This window comes from Camelus dromedarius, chromosome 2, assembly GCF_036321535.1.
Source record: "Camelus dromedarius isolate mCamDro1 chromosome 2, mCamDro1.pat, whole genome shotgun sequence".
In the NCBI taxonomy this organism is placed as follows: domain Eukaryota; kingdom Metazoa; phylum Chordata; class Mammalia; order Artiodactyla; family Camelidae; genus Camelus; species Camelus dromedarius.
Window position 1 is genome coordinate 119,086,549 of NC_087437.1, and position 25,502 is coordinate 119,112,050.

The window sequence follows — 25,502 nt, forward strand, 5'->3', positions numbered from 1 at the left end:
CTTTTGGGATAATCAGTAAATCCTTGAAAAGGATTTGTAGAAGAGATGATAGAATTGTATCAACATTAATTTCCTGATTTTGATGGATATACTGTGGCTACATAGGAGACACTCCTTGTTTTTAGGGAATACGCTGAAGTATCTAAGGGTCACAGGGCACACTGTCTACAACCTACTCAGATGGATGTTTGGCAGATGGATAGGGGATGGGGGTGGATGAATGGATAGATAAATGGATGAAAAACAGGATGAGAGGGATAGCTGGATCACGGGATAGAGGAATAGATGGATGGACAGATGGATGATAAACAGGGGACGGAGGGATGGATGGGTGGGGAAGGTATGAGTTGGGGAGACGGATGGGGTGGGTTGGGGGGATGGATGGATGGGTGGGTTGGGGGGATATGTAGATGAATGGGGGTAGATGGGCAGATGAATGGGGGGGTTGGGGTGGACAGATGGATGGGGTAGATGAGGGGGTGAATGGGTGCGTTGGGGGGATGGACGTTGGGTAGAACAGAAAGAAAAGGGAACGATCAGGCAAATGAGATAAAATGTAAATGAACGGGGAGTCTACGAAGGGCACACCGGAGTTCTACCCACTATTCTTACAACTTTTCTATAATTGAAAATTATTTCAAAATGTAAGTTAAATGAAAATAAGGATCATAAACACCTAAAAAGAAATTTAAAAGACGCTGTTTTGGGGGGGGCTTCTTCCACCGAGACTAGATCACTTCCCTGCGGGTTCACACGTGTGGAAAGGCCCGTTCTAAGGAGGCAGGAAGCCCGGGTCCACCCGTCCACCTCCTCTGGCCCCAGATCACGGGTTAGTTCCGGGCACACGCACTGCCCTGCCGAAGGGTGGCTCCAACACCTTATGTGAATGCTTCAAACTCTGGTTTCCAGAAATCAGATTATGCGAGCTCATCTATATGAAAATGTAGTCTCACCAGCTTCCAAAAAGTAGGAAGAGAACTTAGCTTTATTGACATCAAACAGAACTTTTTCCTTCCACATGTTCTACAAGTAACAGTAGCATAACATATTAAAAGCACAGGCGTATTAAAACATAGCCAGTTCTAAGCAGCCTGGATGTCTCCTGTCATAGACAAGATGTATCCTGCCCACAGACTCACGTTAACATACACGGTACATTAACATCAATCTCTGTTTCACACAGCAGGCCACGGGCGGGTCTGCCTGTGGGCTGGGTCCTGCCGCAAACTGGCTCCCACAACAAAGGAGCAGGGCTTCCATGTCCCAGGCTGTAAGGTTGCTTCCTAGAGCCGACTCGGGGGTCACATCCCAAAAGCTGAGGCCCCTGTGCGGTGTAGTGTTTGTAAAGTGGGTCAGAAACCCCCTGAGAGATCCCAGAACAGCATCGCCCAGCACAAGCCACCGCCTTACCAAAAATGAGCTGGGAAGAAAATGACAGGAGCGGCGGCTGGGGCTCTGACCAGACAACACTGCTCTGGGTCCCAGGTGGGGCGGAAGTGGATGCTCCACGACGTGTGCACATTTGACTCCTAAGAGTTCAAAGGTTTTCTGCAACAGGATCCAAACAAGGGCAGGCAGCGCTGTCGGCTACTTGTGCGCAGACGCCCCCGAGGACTGGCGGATGGACAAACTGGGACATAAAAGAGCTGGCGAGGGGACTGGTTTTGTGTTTTAAAAACCAGCTGATCACTTGACACTCACTCCTCACCGACTAGACTACCCAGCGACAGGAACGTTTTGAAACAGGTCGAAAGCAACAGCTGGCCCTGCTCCCCTGTTAAAGATATTCTACGAAACAAGAATCCCACGAAAACTTTCTTAACAGGCTTCTTTGCCCGCCGCTGCAGATGGAGATACGGGACACGGCTCCTCCCGCACCCGCCTCCCCGACAGTGTGCTCTGAGCAGTCGCAGGTGGCCCCGCTCAAGAAGGGCGGACTTATGGCTCTGTCACCGAGCGACCAGCATCAGACAGAGGGGCGTGATGAAATGCCTGCGACCCAGAGTCCCTCTGACACTGGGCACACTGATGGGCAGGCAGCCAGGTGCGCCCGGACCAACTTCAACTGGAGCATGACGCCCAAGCCCATGCGGGTGCCAAGCAAGAGTCAGCAGCCACCTGCCACTCGACGGTCCACTCGGTCGTGTCCCCCAGGCTACCCGTGCAGCATCGCTCTGTCCCTGCAGCAGAACACGATGCTGGGACAGGAAACCCACAGGGGCCCCATCTCAGGGGGCAGCAGGCTAGGTCTTGCTTCGCCGGAGGAGCGTGGCGGCGGGGCTGTGGCCGCCCTGGAACTTGAGGCTCTGCAGGTTGACGTGGGCCCCGTGCCGGAGCAGCGTCTCCACCGTCTTGGTGTGCCGGCCCTGGGCAGCCAGGTGCAGCGCGCTGAGCCCCTGCTCATCGGACAGGTCGAGCACGTCGGCACTGGCCAGCTCCTCCACCACCTCCGAGTGCCCACTGGCGGCGGCCAGGTGCAGCGCCGTCTGGTTGCGGGGCCCCCGGGCCAGCACGTCGGCCTTCTCCTCCACCAGGAGCTTGACGGTCGCCAGGTGCCCGTTGCGGGATGCCAGGTGCAGGGCGGTGCAGCCCTCCGCGGTCACAGCCTCCTTGTGGGCGCCCCGGTGCAGGAGCAGCCTGGCGGTGCTCGTGTGGCCCGTCTCCGCCGCCACGTGCAGGGGCGTCTGTGCCAGCAGGTTGCAGACATTGACGTCTGAGCGCAGGTCGATGAGGATGCGGGCCACGCGGTAGTGCCCGCGCTGGGCGGCCAGGTGCAGGGGCGTTCTCCCGTCCAGCGTCTGGGCGTTGACGCTCACGCCCGGCTGCTTGGCCAGCAGCTTGACGATGGGCAGGTGGCCCTGCCAGGCGGCGTAGTGCAGCGGTGCCCAGGCATCCTTCCCCGGCAGGCCCACATCCACGCCGCGGCGCAGCAGGATGCGCACGATGCTTTCCTGGCCGTGCTGGCAGGCCACGTGCATGGGCGTCCGGCCCTCGCAGTCTGCCTCGTGGACGGAGGCGTTCCTCTCCAGCAGCAGCCGTGTGCTACCCTCGTCCCCGTTCTGGGCTGCGAAGTGCAGGGCTGTCCACTGGTCCTCGTCTGTGGCGTTGACACTGATCTTCCGGGCCAGCAGGAGCTCCACGACACCCCGCGCCCTCCTCTCCACGGCCACGTGCAGCGGGGTGGAGCCCTTCCCGTTGGTCAGGTTCGGGTTGGCGTTGTTGAGCAGGAGCCATTTGACACAGTCCTCCTGCCCGGCCTCCACGGCCAGGTGCAGCAGGCTGGCGCCGCCATCCAGGACCAGGTCGACGTCCTGAGGCTGCAGGATCTTCATCAGCCTGCTGGTGTCCCCGTTCATGATGGCGTCCACAAGCTTCTTCTTCTGGATGTCAGTGGTGCCAAGATCTGCAGGGAGAGCAGAGGCGCGGGTCAGGTCTCGAGGCCTGGCTGCTGTCCTGACGTGGTCCACGCTGCCCCGTGGTCTACTGAAATTGCTCAACTGTTGTGTTGGCCACTCTGATTTAATTTAAGATCTACTGGGGAGATCCTGGGCAGGCCAATCAAAGTCCCCAAGGTGCTCTTTTGTCAATTTGCAAGATAAAACTCATTCTAGCCATCCCGCTGGGTTGTGATTAAAGGATGTGTAACTCAGGTCCTTGCTGCTGCTCAGAAATGGCAGTGATGGCTAATAGGGAGGGAGGGCGGGCAGGCAGGCGCACAGATTGGGCAGGAGCCCCCCACCCACCAGAGGGCTGGCAGCTCCCACCCCGGGGCACCCCTCCAGAGCCCACAGTCTGCTCCCTGCCCAACCTACAAACAATGCCACATGTTCCAGCAACATCACGAAGGCGTGTTTTCTGGAATAACCCTTGAAGGACTGAGCCTCCCATTTCATGATGGAAAGGTTTGATTTAACATAAAAAAATCCCACAACCTTGTCTGGGTGTTAATTTGCATGAAACAAGATGCCCTTCTGTGAAACATTCTCAAGGGGCCTTGCATTAGAGGGGTCGGTGGGGGTGCACTGAGGAAATGGGAGTCACCCCATCTGGACTTGGGGTTCTCACACTGGCTTCTGAGTTGGGCTGTGACTGATCTGCTCTAAGCACGAAGACAACATGTCACTGAGGGTATCAGGCCCTGAGACGAAGTTCTACACTCTTCTCCACAGGGGAGATGTACTTCTTTCTTTTCAACCTCCTTGCTGGTTGCTTACCGCCAGTCCAGCTGAGCCTTCCCTACCTGTGTCTTTGCAAGGTGTTCCCTCAACCTGAAGTGCCCTCTTTCATCCCAAACCCTCCACTCCAAAATCCCAGGAGGCCCATGGCATCTAGCAGAAATCCTCGTTCCAGGGGGAATCCCCTGATCCCCCAGAAAAAACAACTCCTCTTCCTCCTGGGGGCTGCGGCCTTCCCGCGACCTGCTGGCCGCCCCTGCGCGGTGGCCCTGGGGGCGCACATCCCTTTCTCTTTCTGGAAAGGAGACCTCCCTTCTCGCCCTCGCAGGGGCAGTGAGGGAGCGACAGTTCCCACACGTCAGGACCAGTGCCTGGAGTGGGGCAGGAAGAGGCACCTTCAGAAAATAAAACCCAAACTGTATAAACAGGACCAGGGAGTTACAGCCTCCAAGGATGACTCTCCCACCATCATGCAGGGCTCCAGTCATCGGGGAGCCCAGGAGTAAGAAAGTGGGCGTTCACCTAGCACTGCCTGAGAAAGGGGGGACAGGGCTGACATCAGAAGACAGAGAGGTCTCCAGGGTGTGGGGTTCGATACAGCCACTGGCTCCCTCGATGCAACCCAGATTCTTCAACCTGCAGACCTGAGGTCAGCCCCTGCACTGGGTGTTGGCACAGGTAAGACCCTCCTGCACAGCCAGGGGATGTGGCCTGTTCCCTGTACACTTAAGTGACACTTGCCTGCTGGCAAGCATCTCTGGGCTTGCACTGACACCCAAAACCAATGAGGGAAGGGATGGAGAAAACAAGGAAGAACTGTTGTCGGGTCAAGAAACTGGATGCCTGATCTTTAACAGTCACACGCCCTGCCTGGTCCCCAGCCCCATAATTAAGCTTGTTATTTCCCAGGGGAAGGGTCTTCTGCTCACCGCCCGTTGAAGGCTCCCGCTCGAAAGACAAGGACAGCGACCCCCTTGAGGAGAAGGCGGAATCGACCGAGGACACCCCCGAGAGCCTCTTGCCGCTGCTCGCCGAAGGAAGTCTGGATTCGGAGGAGCTGCGGCTGAGCTCCTCCGGGCCCTCGAGGGTCTGGGAGATGCCCGAGTCCAGCTGGGACAGCAGCTCGGAAAGGCTGCAGTCGTTGTCGAAGGGCGGGGTGGAGGCACGCTTGGGCGGGGCGGGCACGGGCGCCTGCAAGAGGAGCAGAGGCCGGGCGTGAGGCTTCTTCCGGGGCCCCAACGGGGGTGCGGAGGATGGCGGGGAAACCCGAGGGCCCCCCACCAGCCACACTGGGAATTTGACTCCTGTTACCATATGCGTGGCTCCAGGGAGCCGGAGACCCCGAGCTGTGTCCGCCCAATGGGGGAACTTCTAAGATAAGACAGTGACAAAAATGGGACGCTCTGCATCATGCTGCTGGTGAGGCCCACAGTGTCATCCAGACAAAACCTGAAAAAGCTGCCAAGTGATGAAACCTGAGTGCTGGCTGGGGCCGCCCAGGACAGGTCAGCGCTGGTAGGAAATGAAAGAAATGAACTGGGTCCCCGACAACCTGCGACTCTCCCTTGAACCCTGAGAGTCTGGCTTGGGGGTTGCTTGTGGACCAGGGTTGGGGTGGGGGCCCAGCTGCGGGGCCAGCACGGAGCTCCAACCCAGTGCGTCCTAACGGGCCCTGTTAAAGGCTCTCTCCTAACAGGCTGCGGGGAAGGCAGACCTCTGGTGAGGGTTCAGAATCTGAGTGTGGCTCATGACTCTTCCCTACTTGTGCCCGCTTGTCCCCACTTCTTCCCCGTCTTGGGAACTGCGGATCTGCTCCCGCTGGGTGGCCTGGTGACGAGTCACACCCACTCGCTGGCCCCTCCCTTCCTCATCTGGGGCCAGGTCCCCTCCTCCCACGCCTTTGCCCTCCGACCTCACGCATACGCCCCTTCGTGCTCAGAAAGCAGACACACCGTGAACGAGTAAACGGTTCGCTCTCTCCCAGCCGTAAGGCCAGATGACACTTTATAAAGTTAGTTTATCAGGCTCCATTTTACAAGTTTTATTACCTGGGAGGTATTTTATTACCTGGGAGCATAATTAGAATTTCTTATCACACTTCACATGACCCACATTGCACTTACAGAGCAAAACATTCACGAGCAGTTAGGAGGCGGCCAGATCTCCAACCTCAAGGCGCAAAGACACCCAGGCCCACCCCGAGCCTGGCCCAGCAGGGCCTTTGGCTCCCCTGGTTCACAGAGCATCCAGCCGGCAGCACTTAATGCCAAGCACGGGCCCCACTGCTCTTTTGAAACCACAGACAGGAGGTGGGACAGGTCGCAGGTGGGCAGGAGGCCGATCAGCAACCAGCGTGCCCTGGACCCGCCTCCTGCCCTGGGACAGGGCCCCGCAGCTGGCTCACCCAGGCAGCAAGCACGAGGCCGGCCGGCCCAGGACGGGGCTCAGAGGCAGACAGGGGCGAGCGGGCCAGACGGGCAGGAGCGCTTGCAGAGAGAAGAGACTCAAGCCCTGAAGCCGATGCTACAGAGACCAGGCCCCGTGAAGCCCCTCACCTCGCCCGCGGGCTCCGGCGCGTCTCTCACGTCTGGGTCTCGGGCCGTCTCTTTCACCTCGTCGTCGGGTTTTGCACACAGGTCCTCAGTTTCAGAAGTAATTTCTTTTGTGGAGAAAACACAAAAGGGTGTATCACCTGGACGAGGACTTCCACGAATGCTCTATTTAAACGTGCGACCTCGGCCGAGGACAGAGAGGCAGCACCAGAGGCACCCAGTCTCCTGCCGGGTCAGCACTGCAGCCCCCCACGCTGCCAGCCCCACCTGAGCTCACAGCAAACCCCCGGGGCCTCTGCCTGGGCCGAAGCAGGGACCCCCATCCAGCAACAACATGCAGGGTCTGGCCAGACTCCAAGGAAGAACCACTATGTTCCTGTTTCCCAAAGAAGCTTTCCTCCGGGGAGCCCCATTGGTCAGAGCCATCAGAGTGGCAGCTGGATAGCCTGGGCCGCCAGCACCTAACGCGGGGCCCCCACCTCGTCCACACTGTTTTCCCCGCGAGCTTCAAAGGCAGGGATCAACTTCAGCCACATCAGGAGCACTTTGCTAACCAAACAGTACATGTGCCCCAAGAGAAACGCAAAGAAAGCCTCAGGCCAGTGGTCACGTCATCCCTAAAAGGTGCGTTGTTGCACCTGGACTGGAAACACCAAGTACAGGCTCCTGGGGGCGGCAGGCGATGCCGGGGTGGACAGCTGGAGCTGACCACAGGCAGGTGCTGCAGGTGACCACCACCTGGTTGCCTGGCTCGCCTTGGTGCCCGTCTCCTGACAGCCTCCCCAGTCCCGGCCATCAGCTCTGTCACCTGGGGCAGCAGCAGGACAGCCAAGCAGCACTGTTCCGGGGGTCCCGGGCACTCACCTTGGAAGCTGGGCCGCTCGCGGGGGTCCCCGTGCCAGCACCGCTGCATGAGGCGCAGGAGGCTCCGGCAGGCGCGCGGCCTGGGTCTGCAGATGGGCGGCAGCTCCGGGCGGTGGCCCTTCACCACCTTCACCATAATGTGCAGGATGTTTTTCTCATCTGCAAAGGGAAGGCGCACAAGTCAGGGCAGCTCCGCGGGGCTGGAGGCCGGATTTCTTATCTTCGGGAGGAAGCGCCGACTGTGGGAAAGTGTGGGGCGCACCACATGCTCCGTCTTCACCGGCACCCGCCGCGGAGACGCCGCATTTCCTTTCAAAGCACGGGGCTTTCTTTAATCCTTCCCCTCGCGGGGCACGTCTATCCTCTGTTCCCCAGGTTCTAGAAACTGTGATGGGCCACACGGAGTCACGGCCTCGTATCACAGGGCAGACCTCTCTGGGCGTCGAACTCAGAGGAAAACCAAGCGCAAAGGAGAAAACTACCTAACGAGACAGGTGGCAAAGAAGCCCTGCCCTGCCACCCCCGCCATTTTTTTCTTAGTGTTTAAATGTATTTTAATAAGTTGATGTTGCATTACTTCCCCATTTCTCAGAAAAACTCCCAAGGCATCAGGGCCGAATCAAACGCGATACACCAGCAAAAAACACACAGCACAACCAAAGGGAGTGGCACTTACAAACCGTGGCGTCACACCCCCAGCCCCCAAGTGGCCTGATCTCCCTGCAATGGCGAAAAAGTCTTCCTCAGTTCCTACCCCGAAGCACAGGGCTCCCGCTGGGCTCCGCAGGGAGCCGGCCCCAGGGACGGTGCGAGACTCCCGGCCTCTTCAGGTCTGGGGTGTGCAGACGGGGGTCTTCCCCCCTGCAATTCACTACGTGGGCCCCACCTGTCCTCCTTTCCAACCCCTGCATGAGCATGCGTGGACCCCTCATCACAGTCATGGTTACAGAACGAGGGGCCCAAGGTGACCCTCAGTGGACAGACCTCGCTCAGCCTAAAGCCACGCCGCCCACCAAGCTGGACTGTGGCTTCTGTTCCCAACACGCCCACGGCCGGGGACTCCCAAGAGGCAGCAGACGCCAGTCAGCAGGGGTGGAAAATTGGCCCAAAGTTCACGGACGGCTGCCAAGATTCTATTCCGATGTTCTGTTCCACTTTCCCGTTAAATCTTGTGCAATAATTACCTATACATGGTTTCCACCACAACTCAAGACTTCCAACGGGTCCTCTGAATAAGTGAAAGGACCCGAGGCACCTGGCAGCGTCTGCTGGCAAACACGGGCGGGAGAGACTCACGAGCTGCTTCCTTGAGCCTTGGCCACCCCGCCTGCCAAGCTGATAAGGCACGGGAGCCTCGGCTCCCCAGGCTCCCATCCTGAGCCCGACTGCGGCGCTGAAACCCTCAGAGAGCGGCTGCAGGCTGGCCCACCCGCCACGGCGCTAGCGAGTCCAGACCACGGACCTCCGCAGAGGCGGCGGCAGGACAAACCCCGCACTGGCTCCTGCTCTGCACCGGGGCCAGCAGCCCTGGGGCCACACACTGACTCTGACTGGCATTTTCAGACATTTCTGGTCCAACCAGAAACTAGTGAGTAGCTCAGAAATGCCTGTAGAAGAAATGGAAATCTTTCTATAATGAGGAGAAAAAGTACTTAACTTTTCCAATCAACCAAGTCAAGGGACTGAAACTTGGGAGGACAGAAATCAGAACGGTGCTTGCCTGGCCGAGGGGAGGAAACTCCTCTGTCAACACCCACCCCACGATTCTGGACACCGGCTGCCTGACACGTGAGTGGGCTTCACCCAACTGACCCATCCACTTAAAAACAGTTAAGACAGTAATTTGTATATTCTACGTACTGTACAATTAAAGATGAGAAAATTAAAAAAAAAAATTCCTGGACACAGACAAAATCACGTTACGTGTATTATATCGCACACACAGAACAGAGCTGGCTGATACCTAACACGGTCCCTGAACAGACCCCATCAGGTCCGTGCCTTTTCCTGCATGTGAAATGCACCATGAGGGTGCTTTGCTGGCACCTAGAAAAGCCTGTGATGAGGTGGGTCCTGGCTCTCCATGCAGACCTGCTGGGTGGGGCAGAGGAGCCTGCATCCTGCAGGATGGCCCGCTGGCTCCCCGGCAGAGAGCAGCTCCCACCGTGGGGCTGTGGTGTGCAGGCACCTCTCACACAGAGAAAGGACCACAAATCACGCCCCCCACTGCTCTGGGAGAGACGGGTGCACCCTGCCACCCTCCACCCCAGACACGTCCACTCACCTGCAAACGGTTTCTTCTGCGTCAGCACACCCCAGATCACGATGGCAAAGCTGGAAGGAAACAGGCATGTCAGGGTCAGGTCCTCAAATGAAGTCAGAGGCTTCCGCACACAGCAACAAGCATGAGGAAAACCACCCCAGAGACTTCGAGAAGGTGAGGGGACACCACGATTCTTTCTGTGAACTTTTTTAAACAGGCAAATACTCATACCGTGGAACAAGGCATGGTGAAATCTTGGATGTCAAAGGACAGACAAAACCCCACCCAGAGAGCTGTCGGTCCGAGCAGCAGGAAGGGACCCTGAGAAGAAAGCCGCCCCGTCCCTGGACCACCAGCTCAGGGGGAGAATGGCCGTGTCGGCCTCATTTGCACCATCTTCTCGCAAACACTGGGCATCAGAATGCTGACTGCAGCTCTGGGCGTCTCATATAACCTGCCCAATAAGATGCCATCCGAGGACCGTTGATCAAAGTGCGTGGAAGAGAGCAGGGGTGGCCAGCTGGGCTTCCCAGAGCCCTTTTTGGTTGCTGGAAATTAGACTTGCATGTAATATGTAAAACGACCCTGGGTACACCCAGAAAGAGCTCAATCTGGAAGTTTTTATAAAAAACAAAACCAGAAGTCCAAACACTGAGCTACCAGCCTGTACAGGGTTGAGAGCAGCTGTTTATGAAGAGGAGAGAATTCCCCACTGAAGGTTCACTGAAATCTGCAACTTCTAAAGTTGAAATTCTCAACTCTGAAATAAACAGAGACCTTCGTCCTTCCCACACCCCACAAGCTAAGACCAGCACCCAGTGCACTGCTTGCCAGCAGACGTACAGCTCAGGACTTAGCTATGCACACGCACAGCATTTGTGCTCAAACCAGTCGGCCAGGACTCTGGGGTGGCGGTGACACAAAGGCAGAGCTTAGGGTGACAGTCACCCAGGTGGGACAAGAACCCCGACGAGGGTCTTAACTGCGTGCTCGCACCCGCCCTCCCGCGTTTCTTCTCCATGAAGGTGGAGGGATTAAGACTTTTGCAGTTTGGGGAAGGAAGGCACCAGTGATTCATGAGTGTTCACCAGCACAGAGATCCCCGACACTAGTAAGTGAATGGCCTCTAGCTTGTCTGCGCTGTCCCAGGCAAGTGACCTTAGGAAGTGTCAGTTCTGGGCCAGAGAGGACTGGACTTGGAAGCCCGACTCCACACGCAGACAGACACACAGACCACTTAAAGCAGCCATTCTTCCAGGAGCTGAGCTACAAAGTCCATGTTTCCTGAAAACACCGAAGCTTTCGCAGCACAGGAGCTGCCCACCTGGTGGCGGGCCTGGCTCTAACCGCACCAACCATTAACATTCTCCACGCGAGGCCCGATGCGCCTACAGCAGAGGACTTTCTCTTGTCAACCTGGGGCAGCCTGTACCCACCAGCCAACAGCCCTTTTGCTCGGACTGCACCTCGTATCTGACGGCAGTAGGAGCCTCGGGGAGACCAGCGGGCAGAGCAGGAGGCACGGGGTGCAGAGCACCTGCCGGGCCCGGGGCCGCCCGCCCGGCACACACCTGTACACATCATGCTTGGTGTCGAAGAGCCGGCTCTTCTCCCGGATACGCTCTGGAGGGAGGTAGGCGATGGTGCCGAACAGCCCGTCCATGCTGAGGTCATGCGAGTGGGACAGCCCGTTGCACTTGGCCAGCCCGAAGTCGGAAATCTGTAACACAGCAGTGAGAACGAGGCTCGTCATGTGTGGCTGCCCGAGCGAGGCACCCCGGGTGGCCGCTTTCGGACGTTTTATCAATGTGTCCCCTCTGCAGTGCTGGGCGGTGCAGTCCCCTAACCTGGCTGCACAGGCTCGTTCAGGAAGCAACTCCTGAGAGCCAGCACCTGCGCCCCCGGGCAGGCAGGAAGGCACAGCCGGCTTCAGAAGAACCAAGCCTGAGCCATTAAGAGCGTGATGAACAGGGGGAAAGGTTACACTTTAAAGGAGTTCACCGGGAGAGGGAACTCATGAATTACAACCTTACATCTGTCTGTCGGGCATTACGTCTGCCCTGGCGGCTGGCTGCCCGAGTCACACAAAGGCAGGAAGCAAGCCTTGGAGTTTTCAGGTGTTCAGACAAACCAGTTGTGCAGTCCCGCAGCTGGGGAGAAGGCAGGTGGCAGCATGTTCTTTAAAGGGAAATGTGCCTTCAGAAGCCCTTTAAAGTGAGCAAAACACACTGACAACCTCGGTGGGTCCTTCTGTCCTCCACCTGGAACATCATGCAAACAGACACTTGCTGGCTCCGAACCCACAGCAGCCAAACAACAGGTCTGACACATCTCTTCCATGGCACCTGCACCCCCCAGCTCGGGCCCCCCACACCTCCGCCTCCTTGTCTCCTTAGGCCAAGGTGTTCTGAAGGCTCAGGGAAACCCACGACAGGGACGTCAGGCTGTCACAGCCCCCAACCCCCCAGCTCCCCACCTCCGGGGGTAAACCAGAGCCCTTGGAGGCAGTGAGGCCATGTGTGGGATTAGGCCACACTCATGGGCATTAAGGGGCTCAGGATCCACGTGGAAAACGGCCTCTTTATAAATTTTCCTGCAAGGCTTGTGGATCTTTCTAAGCCTTCTAATTAACTCTGGGATCCTCCTAGGACACACCTCTGGAGTGATCGGAAATGCGGCTGAGTCAGGCCTTTAATTCCAGGCACACCTGCCTACCAGGTGAGCCCAAGGCCTGGCATCATCACCACCAAACACGGAGAATCTATGACTGGGGGTTCGGTCCTTCAAGAGGTGTCTGACCACATCTGTGGGGGGCGGGGTGGCAGGGAAGAAAGCCTGCCAGACAGGACCTGGACCCCATTTCGCAGCCAGCATGAGAGTGGGCCCACGAGACTGAGGCAGCCTGGCCGCTTCTGGGCCCCCGGCAGCTGTCTTTTCTCAGGTCTTTGAGAAGCTTTCCATTCCAGGAAGGGAAGTGCCAGTTCTCCAAACAAGCCCATCACCCTGACCCTACGGCTCGGGGACGGGGACAGAGCAACATGAGATAATGCTTGAAACAGGCTGATGAGCGGGAAAGTTTCAGAACCAAACTCCTGGCAGCGTGACCCGTTTAAATTCACAAATGAGGATAGCCTGGGACGCAGGGATCTTGGCACTGCTGCAGACTCCCCTCTCTGGAGTGGCAGCCTTTTTTTTTTTATTTCTCTCATTTTCACATACAGCCAGCTGCTTCAGGATACACTTGGTGAAAAGAAAATGAGCATAAATTCTATGCAAAAGCTCTGGCATCAAAATGCAAGCTCAGAAATCAGGGCTCTCTGATGGCCACCAACCCTCCGGCCTACAGGGTTTCTCCACCTGCCCTTCCTCACCCGTCCTGCCCAGAGGGCCTGCCTTGTGTGCCCCGGGGTTCTGGACAGTGGGACACTGTGGGACACTGTGGCAGTCCCTGTGAACAGCGCACGCCTATAATTTACAAACAAGTTCTCTAAACAGAGCATCTGCCCTGGTGCCCAGAGCCAGTGCTCACAGGGGCCCCAAGACACAGCCCTTCCTTCCCGCTCCAGGCCCAGCCGGATGACACCAATTAAGGGCCCGGGCAGGGCAGGGCCGCCTTGGCGAGAAAGGCCATTCTGGACCACTGAGAACAGGACCCCTGCTGTTCTTTGGAGAACAGTCTGGTGCGGCCGAACTGGGCCACAAAAGCAGCTTGAGATTTTAAATCCAGTTACTTCATTATCAATTCAAAAAGGGTTTACTACTGATACAAAAATTAATATTTTAACAGTGACATTTCGTATACTTACTATCAAATATTAATTTCATATTAAGTGCTTTTAATATATTTTGCAAATAGGTGGTTGCTGTGAAATTTTCAGTTCCAATCATCCTACCTAAGAACAAAAACTCATCTTGAGGGACCAGGGGAAAGGGTCGTGGAGTGACAACTTTTTATCTTATTTCAAGATTCCAGATTATAAGTTTTATTGCTTCAAATAACTGCTAACTAAAAACTGCCCAGAAACTCAAAGATTCCCACCGGCCTCTGCAGCCAATGAGTGGCTCCTGAGGATCAAACACGTCATGGAAACACATTTTCTGTTTGAGGGGGATGTGCGTGTGACTGACTCGTCACGGAAAAGTGCACTCCAGCCTCTCAGGGCTCTCAGGAACCTGGGGCCAGTGCCGGGTGCCACCCCCTCAAAGCTACAGTGTCACCCCCTCCCCGTCAGTGGAGACTGTTCCTGGCTACCCCAGGTCCTTTAAGGAATCTTCACCCACTTCCTGAAACTGCCACAAAGCGTCAGGCCTGCCACGCCGGGTGCCAACACGCGGAGGAAGGAGAAAGCACTCAAGCCGAGGGACCTCAAGAGCCCGCGCAGAGGCGGCCCCCGCAGGGAGCAGCCCGGTGCCCGGCAAGCAGCACGCGCCTCCCTGCTGTGCGCCAGCCCTGGGCGAGGGTCCACGTCCTGGTGTGGGCGACAGGACCGTGACAGGCCACAAAATATCCCCGGCCCCAGCCCTCACCAAGCACTGCCACGTGCCAGGCATGGAGGCCCCCAGCACCAGGGCCACCCCCCTGCCCACCAGGGCCACGGCAGGGCTGTGCTCCAGGGAAGGATGCTGGAAGGAAGAGGCACTGCGGTCCTCTGAGGGACAGACTCGTGCTCCAGACATCCCACGTGACTGTCAGGAGAGTGGCAGGGACAGTGGAAAGGGAATGAGTTGAAATAAAAGCCCAGCCAGGCCAACGACAGTCGGTGACTCTGAAAAGACAGCTCAGAGAGATGGGGCTATGGACACACCTGTCCGAGCACCTGATGCGATCAGCAGCAGCCTCTGAGACAGGTGCGTTCCAGTGCAACGGTGGAGCCAGCACCCCACCAGAAGGAGACAGGATTCTGGGCATGCTAGAACTCGGGCGGACTGGGAACCACCAATTTGATGCTTTTTTCTTAATTCCCTGCTTCACTTTAGTGGACGGCACTCCCAGCTCCTGGGTAAAATCTTATTAGTGAGCGACACCTCCTGAAGGACACCTTGTAATTAGTGTCCGACGTGAAACCTGACTTCCCCACCGGCCAGAGCGCTGTGCCTGGCAAAGTCAGGGTGCAGGAAACAGCCATGTGCGTGCTGTCGTCCCAGCTCCCCCTCCACGGGGGAGGATGCTGAGGGGCAGGGCCAGACGGAGTTCAGGTCCCCCTCCTCCTGAGGCCCACAGGGGGGCCTGCAGTGCTGTGCAGCCTAGAACAGCACAGCCCATCCCACGCCGTGAGCCAGAGCGGACCTGGGCCACGGTGAGCGGGCCCTTCCCATCTATTCGCTGTCCTGAGGGATGGGCGACCTCGGCCGGTGGACCAGCCTAGAACCCGGGCCTCCCAAGCATGTGAACATCACCACGTAGGAAAATCCACGGCACATGCTGCCCACGACAAGGACACGACAGCCTCCAAGGGAGAGACATCTTCAAAGAAACACGAACCTGGTAACGTTAACAAGGGCCAACTCCGGGAGCCGGTCCCTGGGTTTTGGTTACAATATCCCCCATACTTTTCTACTTTATAAACTTATCCAACAGGAAGAACAGAGTTCACAGGCTCTGCATGAAGAGAACAGAAGGACCCCTTCAGAGTCTCTCTCCATGACACCCTGCAGCCTGTTTCAGAGCACCCCGATATTCCTGCCACCCCGACCCCAGGAACCACGGTGGGGAAACACAGCCCCGACCCGGTGCCACACAGAGACAGCCCACGCAGTCTGCTTTCTAACCTGATTCCGTAGGACAGCCACTAAGGCTAGAATCCACACACCCACAACCTCCTTTTCCAGGGCACCCAGCACCGAGAGTCCTGCTGCAGGACTTGGGGGAGCAACCCATGTTCCTAAGAGTCCATTTGCCAGCTACCCACTTTGTGGTGTCTATATCAACCTTGGCAAGGCTGGGGGTTCCGGGAGTCCTCATGCAGAGGCCTCTGCTTCCAGCTCTTTCCCACAAGCAGACCTGCGCCCCCTTCCACCCTCGCGCTGACCTTGAGTTTCCACCACCTCCCCTGTACCTGCCGCCTGCCCTCAGAGCATCCCCACCCAGTCCCGGTACGCGCCTACCTTGACGTGGTAGTGGGCGTCCAGCAGGATGTTTGCAGGCTTGAGGTCCAGGTGGAGGAGGGGCGGGGACATGCAGTGCAGAAAGTTCATGCCCACCGCGGTCTCGTGGATGATACGGAAGCGCAGGTCCCACGGCAGCGGCTCTGAGGCCAGCAGCTTCTCCAGGGAGCCTGTCTCCATGTACTCCATGACCAGGCCCACGGGCTCGCGGCAAATGCCGTACACCGGCAGGATGTAGCGAAACTTGGCCATCTCCATCTTCTTGGCTTCTTCCAAAAGTTCCATGCGCTCCCTGGAAAAGGTAAAGGTGTCAGGAACCTGCAGTGGTCACCCAGCCACTGACACGAGGCGCCGTGGCTAAGAGACAACCAGCTGCACTCGGCTGAGAAAGTTACTAAAATGCAGGTACAGGTACGTACAAGTGCAGGTGAGCGCGAACACACACGGAGCTCAATTTAACGTCGCGTAGTTAAATCCTGGGCCTTCCCACGTCTTCAGTCCCACAGCCATTCAAACACACGTAGGCATCGCGGGGTTATTATAAGTGAGGAGGAGAGAGATTCCAATTATTATCTGAAAAGCCTCAGGGAGCACTGAGCCCGTGCGGGCTCCGGCCTCAGATGAGGGGGCTGACGCCAGCAAGCCCTTCTCTTGGGATGAGGGAAGAGAAGACAGGTTTGTCTAAAAGCTGTAACGAAGTTTCCATCCAGAGAACGCCGCCGCCTTCTCTGCAAAGCCCATCCCAGCCCAGGCCTTCCTGACTCCAAGCCCGCACGGGAATGAACGGAGCCCTGGTCTAAAGCAGGGTCTGCAGGGCGCTGCCCAAAGCCTCCTTTGTTAAAAAGCCAAATTAACTGGTAGTAAAATAGACGTAACACACCATTTACCATCTTAATCATTCGTAAGTGCAGTTCACAGGCTGCACATCCCCATACTCACAATGTTGCGCAACCATCATCTCTCTACACCCAAAGCTTTCTCATCATCCCCAGGAAAGCTCCGCACCCGCCCAGCGGTACCACCCCCCGCCCCTCCTAACCTCTTTTCCACTTTCCGCCTCTATGGATTTGCCTGCCTGGGAGACCTCAGGCAAGGGGAATCGTGCACCTTTGTCCTTTACTAACTGGCTTATTTCACTCATCATTATGTTTTCAAGGTCCACCCGTTTTGGAGCACAGATCAAAACCTGACTTTCCTCTTAAAAAAATTTTTGGTGGGGGGAGGAAATTCAGTTTATTTATTTAATGGAGGTCCTGAGGATTGAACCCAGGACCGCGTGCATGCTAAGTAAGCACTACCACTGAGCTCTCCCTTTCCCCCTAAACCTCACTCTTTCTATGGCTGAATCATACTCCATTGTTTGAACACACCACGTTGTGTTTACCCACTCACCTGCGGGTGGCACTTGGGCTGTTTCCACTTCTGGCTACTGTGACTAATGCTGTTGTACATCTGGACACTCAGGTGCTCAAACATGTGTTCAAGCCCCTGCTTTCAGTTCTTTGGGAGACACTCCTAGGGGCAGAGCGGCCTTGTCCTGTGGAACCTCATGTGTCTTGGAAAGAAACTGACCAGAAGGCAGTCTCGCCCACCCACGTCCGGATGGGCTGGGCTTCTGCTCTCGAGGCCGAGACGTGCAGCTGTAACAGAGCCTGCAGCCTGCAGGGCCTGAGGGATTTCCTCTCTGCCCTTCACAGAAAGTGTGCCAACCCCGGTCTGAGGCCACTTCCTGGTGCAGCCCATCGCTTCACGGACTAGAACCCAGGGCCTCGGTCAGTGTCATCATGACCGGTCAAAGTCTGAGTGCATTTAGGAAAAGAAGCCGAATCCCACAGGACAGGGCCTGACCTGCGCTCAAGCACCAGAGAGAGCACGCGGGAGCTGGCTGAAATGCAGATTCCCGGCCCGGCTCCTGGAGAACGGGCTCTGGGTGGGTGCTGCGAACCTGCTTTCTTGTAAGCTCCTAAAGAACAGTCTAGAACCACACAGCTGTTGGAGCTGTGAATTGAGGCAGGCAGCAGCTGGAGCGGCCTCAGGGACCCCCAAAATGCAGATTCCCACACAAGCCATCCCGCCCATAACCCACCAAGGGGCCCAAGGCTCTTCCAGAACTTGGGTGCACCTGCCCGCCCCACCTGCACTTGCATCAATCTGAAACTACCAAGAAAACAAGCCTGTTTCTTATGGATCTGAACTCCTGGGACCACAACATGCTCCAAGGCTGCCCTTAAAGCTACAAAAGCATCTCCTCGGGAGGAGGTCGGCAGCAAGGGGAGCCGCACCACACTGTCCACCAAAGTCCACGGCAGACGGCACCCAACTCTGTCTGCGCGGGCTCTCGCTGGGAAAACTCCCACAGGGCCACCTCGGCCTGCCCACCCGGCCCCTGCACCTGGGCCGGGAGCCCCAGGGGAGCCCTTGTTGAGGTGGGTGTCTCACGAGAAGATCCCTGGGTATAGACTAGTGGTTCTCACCTAGGGGCAGCTTGGCCCCGAGGGGACATGGGGCACTGCCTGGAGACACTGTGGTTGTCACACCTGGGGGCTGCTCACCGCATCCACTGGGTAGAGGCCAGGAGTGCTGCTCGACCCCCAGCACAGCAGTGCACAGGACAGTCCCCAAGGCAAGGAACTAAACGGCCCCCTATGCCAAGAGTGCCAACCGCGACATCCCCTGGTACAGAGCTAACGCATTCTCAGCCCAATTTAAAACCAACCACAACAGACTGGAACCGCCCACTTAAGTGCTCCCAGCATTTATTTTCATTTTGATCTGCATCTGATTAAAATTCACTTATTGACAGTTATTTACTGAGCATCCGCTAGACGTCAGAACCAATGAGAAAAGAGACCCCTTCCCCACTTCCGTGACGTTTACCTTCTAGGGCAGAAGACGGAAAATTACACACAAAAGTGTAGTTGAAGATCTGAGTACTTTTAAGCAGAGGCGGGGCCAGGGGAAGTTTAATGAAGGGTCCCTAACTCAAGTGGGCCAAGGGCAGCAGACAGGGCTCACGAGGAGGTCAGAGCCCCACTCCCGCACGGGAGCCCAGGCCAGGGGCCACTCACGGCCATGATGCACTCAGGGTGGTCCCCAGGGCCCTGTTGCCCGAGGTGGGGAGGGAGGAAGCCGGACACAGGGCACAACTGTGGGGGCAGAACCATGAAGGCTGGTGATCGACTGGGCTGAGAAGAGAGGGGTAGCAAAGGTGAGCCCAGATCTCTACTGGGAGTCCCGGGGCAGGGAGGCGGGGGGGGGGGGTTCCCATTTATGGAAGCAGCAGGAGGGATTGTGGGGTGGGGGACAAGAGTGGTTCTAAACAGGCTCAAGGAGCAAAAGAATCCCACTGGGGTCGGGAACGAGTGAGACAGGTCTCAGGAGTGAATCCTGACATTACTGAAAATAAAGCTGAGCTGAGCATACTTGCTTTCTTAGCACTCAGTGGAAAGTAAGATGCTCACAAGAGCCCCTGGGGTTCCCCGGGCCTAAGGGCTGCTCCCACCCTCCTGCGGAAGCTGCGGGCTCAGGGGCCTGGCCCAAGCCGGCCAGCCCCTCCCCTGTGGCCACAGGGCTTGCTGGGCTCCAGGACCATAGGGAGGCAGACCCCGACCTGCCCCCCGGTCTTGAAGGACATCTGAAAGAAGAGAGGACAGGATGCGGAGGTCAAGCATCATAAAGGCAGTCACTCAAGAAGCAGAGAGAGCGTGGCACCTTCGGGCCCACCTCCCTCCTCCTCCTCCTGGAAGACTTCCGGCCATCCACACTGACTGCACTCCAACGCTCATCCGCAGGCTGCTGCTCATCCCCAGGCTGCTGCTCATCCCCAGGCTGCTGCGGGGAGATCAGCACTGCTGCTGCTTCTGGTTTCTATTTTAAGAATCAGTTTTGTAGCTAATGCTCTATTCTTAGAAACAATGATCAGTACACACATGTAAACTAAAAAAAATGTGCAGTATATTGTATATATGTATTTACATGCAATATAATGTGTGTGTGCAGTCAAACTGTAATAATTCTAGCTAATAAAACTGAAAAAAGAAAAAAAAGAATCAGTTTTGTGATCTGTCTGTTCCTTTCATTTAACGAGCTGGCGTGCCACCACTTCCCACCAGTGTAAGTCCAGTGCACAGCACCACTGTGGCACTGGCCTGCATCCTGCAGGACGGACAGAGACCACTTCCACCGGAAGACAGTGGGAGGCGCCCTCCCAGCCCACAGGCTTAGAGGCCCTGAGCTGTCAGGGCATTCTGAGAGCAAGGCCCCCACGCCAACCTGCCTGAGCGGTGAGGAGGTGTGCAATTACACTAAGGCCGAGGTCAATTACACTGAGGCCAAAGGTCTTAGCAAGTGAGGCTCTGAGCCTCTTGGCAAATAAAGTGTTTGCTTCCATTTGCCCAAAGCGAGTAATACGTAAAACCCAGGTGACTTCTGCTGGCTGAGCTCATCGGCGGCTCTGAAGAGCCGCTGGCAGCACATCAGTCCTCCCTCCGCCAGCCCCGCCAGCCCCGCCAGCCCCGCCAGCAGAGTTCAGCTAGTTCACTGCTCTCTCCCCTGCCCCAGGCCCTTTCCACCAAAAAGAAATCCCATTTACCTCAGTTAAAAAAAAAAAAAAGTCAGCCCATGCCGTCTTTGGAACAAAGGCCAGGCAGGCTTAGCACCACTGACCACACATCCCAAGACATTTCGTGGAGAACCAGCTATCCTGGAAAACAAGTCTTGTTTCCAGGGATAAATCACCTTCTCCACAACAGCTCAGTCAGAAACGCCTTAGAGCAGAGGACACCGCCAGTGACTGCACCCCTCTGGGGCGAGGAAGGGGATCCCGGGGACACAGAGGGAGTCGCTTCGCACCGGCCTGGGGAGCAGGTTGGCTGGGCCCCCTAAAAGCCAGTACTGGTTGTGTTCAGAAAGGGTGGCACAAAAATGTTCATCCCGTTTACATTCCAGTAACTGCTGGGCTGAAATCCAAGCCACCCCATCCTCTGGGCCTTTCTTCAACTGCCCCTGTGACACCCTGCTGGGACCCCCGCCCTCATCCCCCATCCCCCACCCCCACACACATAGTGGCACCTGCAATTCAATTAAGCCTGGAAAGGGCCCTCTCCGGGAGCTGCCGGAAGAAAGCTGTATAGTCCTTGCACACATAAAACCACTGCTTTTTCATCAATGGCATCATTTTTCATCAAGTATGTTATTAAATATACTTTCCCTGGAAGCAGTGTTTCTGGTTCACGCTGACAACAACACAAACGGAGCTGGAGATCAGTTACTGTGATGACCATTACTACTTTAGGACCTGGAGAGATTTTCAAACCAGCCCCAGAGCCCAGGTGTGGGCGGGGGCTGGGGAGCGCAGGGATCCCCAGGCGCCCAGTCTCGTCATGGTCGGCGGCATCATCATCAAACCCCACTCTGTATGGTTGGGAGTGAAGCTCCAGGCAACCCGAGTCCACTGACATCGGTCCTAACTAAACAGCCTCAAAATGGTGACGTGCTAAAAGCGTTCCTACGACTGGGCACAATTCAGCAGGGCTGGCACCATCGCTCCTGTAATCACTGCAAACACATCTCCTTTCTCCCCTTTGGGGAAGGGTTGCTAAGTCTGTTTCCCAGCAGGAATGGGGAAAGCACCCCCACCCCACCCACCTTGGTCCTAGATGCCAAATCTCTGGGCATTAATGGGATCGAATCGGGGTTCAGCTTGTTGAAGATACTTTCTCAAAAGCACTGACATCAGTTCAGTTTTTCTTCTCATTATTCACAGCTGGCCAAAGTGTATTTTCCCCAGCCCAGGGAGGGTATCTGGGTAGGAAGAAATATGAGACATAAAACCAGGCTGATTATTTCTAAAAGACACTTTCTGGAGAAGTCACAGGGTTCTCCTCTGAGCTCGGTCAGAAATTCCAAAGACCAAAGACACCCAACGGGAGAAGGCAGCTTCCTGGAGGCATGTCCCTCGGAAGGGTCAGAAAACGGCCCTGGGGGAGTGGAGCAGCAGGAAACTGGGGGAAGAAGGGAAAGGACCAGGAGCGGGCAAGGGCGCCTGCTAACAGAGAGCTCCTCAGAAGGAGAAACCTGGGAACCACCTTTGGGAAGAGGCAGCAGGAAAAATGGTTTAATCATTTGTTAGCTGATGCCTCTCGGCCAGGCCCTCTGACTGAGCACCAATCCAGTCCTGTTCCCAGGGAGCCTGCAAGGGGTTCCCACACTGCTATTTTTAAAACCGACAAGAACCGGGCTTGTCCATCGTCAGCTCTGTCCCTGCACACCCGGGGTTTGCTCAGGCTCGCCCCGACTAGCTGCTGCGATCATGCAGCAGCTGCCGGCGCGCAGGCATTCTGGGCTTCCTCTCCGGCAGGAGTGGGTGCTGGAGGAACGGGGCCTCTGGGGCTTAGTTCTCTCCTAAATGGAAATGCTCCCCCCTCACTAGACCCTGCCTAAGCTCTCATGATCCCCTAAAGAGGGTCAGCCAGGGCAGCCACACATCTCCCCAAAGCCACCAGACGTGCCCATAAGGGAGTGGGAATGCAAACCAATAGGGCGTCATTTGTGACCTCCCTGAAGTGCCCATGGAAGCCACTTGGAAGCCGTTTCTCTGCCCCCTGGGAACCTCAAGGAGTCTCTGGGAACTGGCAGCCCCGTAATTTTACACGTGGCCTGGGGCACCTGCCACTCCAAGGAGCCCGAGGTTGGGGGTAGGGATCAGGCCCTGCTGTGGCCAAGGAGGGGCATGAAGACGGGGGCCAGTGAAGCAGCGAGGGGCCAGAAGGCCCCAGTCTGGCCAGAGGGAAAAGCAGCTGGTGAAAATGAGTCTGAGCCACACCTGCACCTGTGCTGGGTCCCCAGGTAACCAGTGGTGGAGACCCTGGGAGAGGAAAGGCCAGGCCCTCATGGCGGGGGTGAGACAAGACTTGGCAGGGAGGGCTACAGGGCTGGGGGCTGCACCCAGGAGCCCCAGGAAAATCCTCTTCCCCACTCCAGGAAGCATCCTGCAGATAGAAGGGTGAGGGTGGCAGGCAGCTCATCAAAGGGCACTGAGACCACCCTGCCCAACCTGGCAGGACGGGTGGCACCACCACCACGTCGGGGTGGAGATGCGACCCACAAGACCCAACGCAACCAGCTCCTCCCGCACCACAGCGGGACTGTCACAGATGCCTAGTGAGCACCTCAGACCAAAGGCAGTCAATCAGTAACCTAGAAGAGTTTTCTTTACAAAGAGCAGGGGTCTGACCATCCTCTCAGGCAGAGAAATCGGCCTGGCTGCTCACGCAGAACTCCAGCCGGCTCTACCCGGCCCGGCAAAGTGCCAGAGGTGAACATCTTCCTGTTGGGCGATGCTGACCTGGACCCAGCTGCCCAGCACATGCCACCACCTGCCTGTTTCGGGCAGGGCAAGAAGGCCTTCCAGGTAAAGGACAAAACACTTTTCAACCAGGCTATGCAAGATCCTAAGTGGCCCGCCTCAAGTGGAGAAATCCTCCCTCCAACTGGGCCACCCAAGAAACAAGGGTCTGGACGCTGAGAACAACAGATTCCGGGGATGGAGGCTCATGAGTCAGCCTGGGGACACGCTTGTTTACTACGCTCTTCCAACACAAGACATTGGTGTGCAAAGCTCCGCTGACGACTAAATCGGCCAGAAGACTCCATCAGACAAGCGAGCGTCCCCAAGAGCATAAAAACACGCACACGGCGGCGGCAGGAGTGCTGCCTTTCAGGATCTAACCACTGGCTGGCTTTCAAAGTGGTTTGGATTTCATCAAAATAACCACAGCGCCCCTCCTGGCCTGAGAACTTCCCAGAATCCGAAGCACAGAGAGGGGAGTAAGAGCTTATTTCACAAGCATCTCACCTTTGAGTTAGTGAAATCTCTACGACATGGGTCACCACTCTACTGAAGTTCCCAAGAAACACTGGGTTTGCAGCTTAGAGCAAAAAGCCACCAATAGGCCAGGATGGAAACGCAAAGCCGCTGAGGGCAGGGGGCTTCCTCCCAACCATGACTGCACCCTCGTCCGGGGATGAGCGTCAACGCCGTCCTACCAGGGGAAAGCTGGGCTTTGGAGGCCGGATCAGAAGCCAGGTCTCTGAGACAGCAAAGGTTGTGCAGTATTTAAAAGGAGTCTACTTGTGTTGGGGGCTGACTGTATAAGGGGTGGGAGTGAGGGTCTCCATACAGAACATAAACACCACATAACTTCCAAGTACGATGCAAATTTCACCAAAGGATAAGTAATTTAAATGTGCTCAATTGAAGCTTATATATCAGTTTTTAAAATGCAGTCGTAAATGGTGAACATCCCCCATTCCCAAAAAAAGAGCTGTTTCTCAAGACCATCCTTCTACCCTACCCCTAAAATTATGCACAGACCACAGCCCAAGGTCCGAATTTAACTGGGGCAGCTCTTGTTCTTTCCAACTGTCTTCACTAACTTGCGGAGGTTAACTTCATTAACATAACTTCATTAAGAGCACCCCACTTGTGGAGGGACAGGCAGGTGGCAATCCAGCTTTTGTACGGGGAATCTGGGGTCCAGGAGGCGCTGTGGCTTGGCCACAAAGCGGGTTAGTGCCAGGCCCCTCCCCAGAGGGTCGGCCGAAATTAAGTCAGCGAAAAGGCGAACGGGCAGCGAGGAAGCGCTGGGCTCTGGAACAGGGACCCGGGGCCGCCTGCCAGACCCCACTGCACCGCCAGACCCCACTGCACCGCCAGACCCCACTGCACCGCCAGGCCCAAGCCAGAGAGCGCCGAGGCTTAAGAGCCCCGGCGCCCAGTGATAATTACCGCCTTACACCAATTTGTGCTCCAAAGTAAATTACTAAGTAAGTCGAACGGAGTCTAACTAACTCACAAAGCCCAGATCCCCACATGGCAATTTTTCTAAGCCCGGCGCTGACCGCAGCACCCGGGTGCCTCCTGGGCTTGCCGGACGCTCCTCCGAGGGGCGCGGGTCCCAGGCGCTAGGTGAGCCCGCGACCCTGAAATCCCGCGGCTCACCGGAAGCCAGGTAACAATACCGGGCACTTTACAACGTCTTAGGCAAACGCACCCCCACCGCCCCCGAGGTCACCCGTAGGAGCCGCAGCCCGGGGCCCCGGCGTGAGCAATGAGCCCCCGAGCTCGCCAAACCACCCCCCGCGTCCCTCCGGCCCGGCAAGCGGCGCAAACGCCCCGGGGGCTCGCGGCCTCGCCCGGCGCTTGCTCTCCCTCCGAGGCTGCTCTGGAGGTGACTCAGCTGGAGAGGATGAGCACCCCGACCCCGGCCCGCCGCTGCGAGGCCGGGCCCCGCCGCCCGCCCCAGCGCCACCGCCCCTGCCCCTGCCCGGGCCGCTGACCTGTCGTCGACGTGCAGGCTCGGCGAGCACTTGATGGCGAGCCACGTCTTCCAGTGGACGTGGCGCACCTTGTACACCTGCCCGAAGCCGCCCGAGCCCACCTTCTCCCAGCTCGCGAACTCGCCCGCGTCGAAGGTGCGCAGCAGCCCCAAGGCCCACGGGCTCCGGCTCTCGCCCTCCATCGCGCGCGTCTAGCCGACGCCC

General features: G+C 57.0%; 1 protein-coding gene across 1 annotated transcript; it reads right to left on the reverse strand.

The window, feature by feature from the left end:
* Positions 1-957: 957 nt before the first annotated feature.
* On the reverse strand, positions 958-25,502 carry RIPK4 (receptor interacting serine/threonine kinase 4). Its single transcript, XM_064476133.1, has 8 exons — positions 25,299-25,502; positions 15,960-16,251; positions 11,426-11,574; positions 9,876-9,925; positions 7,592-7,750; positions 6,731-6,834; positions 5,105-5,366; positions 958-3,403 (listed from the first exon to the last, which is right to left on the reverse strand). The coding sequence occupies exons 1-8, from the start codon at positions 25,478-25,480 to the stop codon at positions 2,244-2,246; spliced, it is 2,358 nt and encodes a 785-aa protein (XP_064332203.1). The 5' UTR covers positions 25,481-25,502; the 3' UTR covers positions 958-2,243.

Coding starts and splice junctions, on each gene's coding strand:
- RIPK4 (XM_064476133.1), bottom strand. CDS start 25,480: ATGGAGGGCGAGAGCCGGAGCCCGTGGGCCTTGGGGCTGCTGCGCACC. Junction 16,252..25,298: donor AGCCTGCACGTCGACGACAG/GTCAGCGGCCCG, acceptor TACCTTTTCCAG/GGAGCGCATGGAACTTTTGG. Junction 7,751..9,875: donor GCAGAAGAAACCGTTTGCAG/GTGAGTGGACGT, acceptor TTCCCTTTGCAG/ATGAGAAAAACATCCTGCAC.